This window comes from Palaemon carinicauda, unplaced genomic scaffold (genome assembly GCF_036898095.1).
Source record: "Palaemon carinicauda isolate YSFRI2023 unplaced genomic scaffold, ASM3689809v2 scaffold736, whole genome shotgun sequence".
NCBI lineage: Eukaryota > Metazoa > Arthropoda > Malacostraca > Decapoda > Palaemonidae > Palaemon > Palaemon carinicauda.
This window is the reverse complement of record NW_027172023.1, coordinates 15,001-20,000: the sequence shown is the minus strand read 5'-3', so window position 1 is coordinate 20,000 and position 5,000 is coordinate 15,001. Positions and strand designations below refer to the sequence as shown.

The following is a 5,000-nucleotide window of genomic DNA, read 5'->3' as shown; positions in this document are numbered from 1 at the left end:
GACGAAAGTTCCGAATCATCTAATCTTTCAAGAAAAGGAACTAGTGTTGTAATGTGTCTTTTAACGACTTCCCTAGTAGAACCCTTTTGTATCGATGCTCCTGTAACTTCACCGATACTGTTATATTGCAATTCTTTCACCAAACCCATAGGATAATTGTTAGGTTTTGTGTGCACCTCTTTCAGTAGGACAATATCCCCAATTTTAATACCCCTCTGTGTAATAGGTCGGTATCTATCCTTTTTATCAACAGCTTGGTCAATCAGTGTACCCAAAAACTCGTTATGATATTTTGATAACAGATTATTTCTGACTTTCCTTAATTTCATATACTCATCTTTAACCTGTTGGGGATTTACACAAGGTTGCCAGTCAGGATCCTCATCTGGTATACCCTGTAATTCTGGAAGGAGGTTCATGGAAGTCAGTTCATAGCCCTTAACTAACTGTTCAGGTGTAATTGGTTCAGGTATAAAGTCTAAATCTTCTTCTCTAAGGGATTCCTTAAAGGCTATAGGTCTCCTATTAACAAGGTGAACAGTGTGGCAAACAATAAATTCAAAGTCATCATAAGATAAAACAAGATTTTTTATACTTCCAAACAACAATCTTTTAACCTGTTTGACACAAACTTCAACAAGAGATCCAAGCTTACTGCATCCTTTAAAATATTGCTGAAACTGTATAGGGCGAATATTGTTTTCTTCAAAATATAACTGACTAGCATGATCACTTAAAAAGTTCTGCATCACATTAGCCCCAGCTACAAGCTGTGTCCCCATATCACTGACGCATAATTCAGGGATTCCATAATCAAAACAATGCAGCTGGAAAGATCGCAAGAATTCTTTTACACCAAGATCCTTGCAAATTTTAAGATTCACTGCCCTACTCCAAGTACATGTAATGCATAATAACCACACTTTTTGAGTTTCATTATTCTTCCTAACATGGAAAGGACCCATATGATCAATGAAAACATTAGCAAATGGCTTGGATGGTAAATTAGACCTGAATTCCCTATATGAATTCTGACTAAGTTTGAAAGTTCTATTACAAAAACGCCTACAATGCACACATTGTTTTAATGCTTTTTTGATGGTCGAAAAATGCCTAGGGATATGAAATTGTCGTCGTATTTCAGCTAGAACTGAATAACATCCTGCATGAAACAGATTGAAATGAACATCCAAAATAATTAGCTTCGTCAAAGCACTGTCTCTCGGCAGTAAAATAGGAAAACCATTATTGCTAAACCATTTCTTAAATTTGCTTTTAACCCTAAGAATACCATTTTCATCCATGAATATATTAAGCTGAGTAATGAGGTTAGGAATGGCCTTCAGATTAAAACTATTCTTATTTTGAAAGTAAGCAAAGATCTCTGGAAACCACTTCCTTTGCTCTGTTATAACAACTCTCTTACTAGCTTCTGCAAAGAGATTAGTGTTGGTATCAGATGAGGTTTGAGAACATATACCTGCCTTTGACTTCCAGTTTCTTATTCCTACTAGTATTCTTCGATAAATCAGAATCAACTTACGAAAGCTGGAATAATTGCAGGGATCAATAACATATTCAGGAAAACCTGTTAAGGAAGAAAAAGTAGTTTGAGAAAGTTCTGCCCCTAAAGGTGCATTCAACTTTGAGAGGTACCCAGAGTCTGTGACAGTCATGGGATTTGGAATAATAAAAGTCATGTCATGTTCCACACCAGGGAGGTCATCCAACTTCTTGCCTGGACCGACGAGAAAATTAGTTTTATACAACTGCTTATGTGAGAGGCATCTAGTAACACAGTCGGCCGGATTCTCTTTCCCTGAAATGAAACAGAATCTTATTGGAAATCGTTGACACAATTTTTGAATATTACCAATTCTATTCATTACGAAAGTTGAACACCTTTGCATTTTATCCAGTTTCTGGGAGGAAGAATTAAGCCAGTGTAGGGCACAAAGAGAATCAGCATAGAGAACCATTTCTACTATGTTAACAGGTTTCAAGCAAGAAGGTCCAGAGATATCTCTTTGCAGTTCCACGAGAGTTTCGACACCCAAAACAATGGCATTTAACTCTAATGAAGGAATTGACTTATTCTTCAGCTGAGTGTTAATCATACGGTTCTTAGCTTGAACAAAACTCACCTTACCAGATTCAACGTGCTGCAAAAAAATTACTGAACCATATAAGTCGTGACTAGCATCAGTATAAGCCATAAGCTTATAAGTACCATTCCTTGGTCCGACATATCTACCTATCTTAATGGGAGGAGAAGCATTAGCTTGTTTACATATATTTCCCCATTCACGTTGAAGCTCTAATGGCAACAATGCATCCCAACCAAGGTTTTTATTGCACTGAAGCCTGTGCATAAACAAACGGCTTCTGTTTAAAATAGGCATGTTAAAGCCATATATGTCAAATTGAGAAGCAATTGTTCCTAAAACAGCACGTTTAGTGGTGGCCTTGCCATCAAGGCAAATAGGCTTTGTAAATATTTCATCTCTTACTCTGTCCCATGCAAGACCAAACAACTTTGTAGTTTCAGGGGTCTGAGTTTTCATGTCTTCATCTATCTTAATTTGTAAGGAATTATCATTAGTGATAATCTGCTGAACCTCGAATTTGTACGGAGCAAAAATGCGAGGCAGCTCATTATAAGCCCATTCTAAAGACTCTCCAGTTTCCATGGTAATTGCACCATTATCCATATACAGCAAGGTATACATTAAATGTTTTAATTCTGACAAATCTTTATCCTTTTCTTCCTTAAAAGCTAAAATATAATATAAGGAAAGCATTAACAAAAACGGGCTACAACGCAACCCAAAACTCAGCCTCACATTGCGATAAGCAACAACAGAAAAGTCCCCAGCTTTAACATTTTTATACCAAAGAAACAGCAATTTTGACTGATCAGATTCACTTAATGAAAGCATATTGAATGCTTTTTTCAAGTCATAGGTAAGCAATTTCTGACCGAACCTTAAATGAAGAAAAGCTGAGGATAGCTTTTGGTTCAATGTGGGACCTGGATGCATACACTGGTTGAGAGAGAGGCTTAGTTTCTTATTTTTCTCATTCTCTCTCAAATTGGATAAAAAGACTACACGACACTTAGTCGTCTCCCTCTCAGGCTTAAAAATTCCCATGTGAGGAAGAAAAGCATAATCTGGGTGCAGGGCTTTATATTGTTCAAGATCATGAATAGGTTTTATTATACCAGCTGCTATTTGATCCTTAATAGTCTGATCCATTAAATGTAAATAACCCACATTATTTTTAAGCTTCCTAAAATTAGACTTCAAAATTACCTCTGCTAAATGTTCATTTTTCGATAGCAAGTGTGATACCTCACCATTCCAAAGTAAGGGAACTCGAATCCTACCATCTACTTCTCTAGATATATTATTAAAAGTATAATCAACTAACTGCTTATTCAGTTCTACAGTCTCTTCCTCATAAATAGTTTGGTCATAATTAATGAATTTAGGGCATTCAAGCTCCAATATTTCATTTGTTGCCTTTTGTAGTTTACACTCCATAAGCTTTCCCTTGTCATTCAAAACCGAAAAATTACTACTAACTTTCAAAGTATCATAGTGAAGGTCATGAACCTCATCATCCAAAGTAGGTATGATAGAATCTGCAACAAATAACGAGTGAGTGTGGACACTTACTAAAGACTCCACACTAGGTGGACTAGGAATACTAGCACTAACAGACATCGAATGACATGGCAAAAAATCTATATTATCGATCAATCTTTGAACATTGCCTACCAACATAACGCCCATTGGGGAATCTACATATACTGACAGAGTACCCTTTCCAAACAGGACGTCTTTACTTGGAATACAATAAGCAGCATCAGAACCAAGCAGAAATTCAATATCCTTTACTTCCCGGATATTTGAATGAAGACTCCCATCAGCAAATGAAAACCCTTTATCTAAAAAACCCTTCACTGCCGTGCCGAGCATCGGCAAATTCAACTTAATCTTTATTTCAGGAATAACCATGGCTGGAATCTTATAACGACCATTTCCTAGTGTAATAGGCACCTGAACTACCTTGCTCCGATAAGTTTTAACACCATTGAAACCATGAATTGTAAGATTAACATTATTTCTGATAGTTTCAAAGTCATAAGTATCAGCTAATTTCTGTGAAACAAAAGTACTTTGAGACCCACTGTCTTTTATACCTCTATACAAGCGCTCTTGTCCAACAATGCCAAAAGTGAAAGTAGGAAGAACAGAGTCACTAACGAAATTTGAGAACACTGTAACCCCATTATTTGTTTCTGTGCTTGCTATAGCTTCTTCACTTTTCTTACAATCAGATGAATTATCTTTGTTACACAGAAAAGAAAAATGCCAGCCAAAACATTTAAAACATTTTTGTTTAAACCTAAAATTACATTTAGCAGTGGGATGCGAAAAACTAGCACATTTCAAACAGCCTTTAAAATACTTCAATTTATCTACTTTAGACTGAGGAGTAGGAAATTTAGTACATTTATATAGTAAATGATTAAAATCCTTACCATGAACCTTAGAACATAACGAACAACTAGGTAGGACTTTATTCTTAGGAGAATGCACTTTAACTGCCAAACTAGCAAAACTGTCAGCATTTTCAGCACTACCATTGCATGATAAGGAATGCTTTGAAGGCGTAACATTTGACACTTTTCTCGAGTTTTCATACCTCTCGCAAGCTACAAAAAAGTTATCCAAAATTTCCGTAATTGAAGGAGAAGTCTTATTAGTAATTTGCACTAACTCTTTTCTAAATTCATCATTCAAACCTAGCCAAGCAAAATAAGTCAAAAAATCATCAGAGGACATTTGCAAAACTTTAGTAGACTCACATAAATTCCTTAACCTAGAAACATAATTAAATGGGTCATCACCTGGATTTAGTTTCAACTCTGTTAGTTTCTTAACGGTGGAAGACTTCCTAACTTCTTCCGAAGCAAAAGCTTTAATCAAAAG

The 5,000-nt window shown here is 35.9% G+C and overlaps 1 protein-coding gene across 1 annotated transcript in view; it reads right to left on the bottom strand.

Moving 5' to 3' along the window:
* LOC137637434 (uncharacterized) overlaps positions 1-5,000 on the bottom strand; it is a 7,833-nt gene that overhangs the window by 1,189 nt on the left and 1,644 nt on the right. The window contains exon 2 of the mRNA XM_068369633.1: positions 1-5,000. This exon is cut by the window's left edge and continues 1,189 nt beyond it; it is cut by the window's right edge and continues 931 nt beyond it. Within this exon, the coding sequence (XP_068225734.1) occupies positions 1-5,000 (5,000 nt within the window).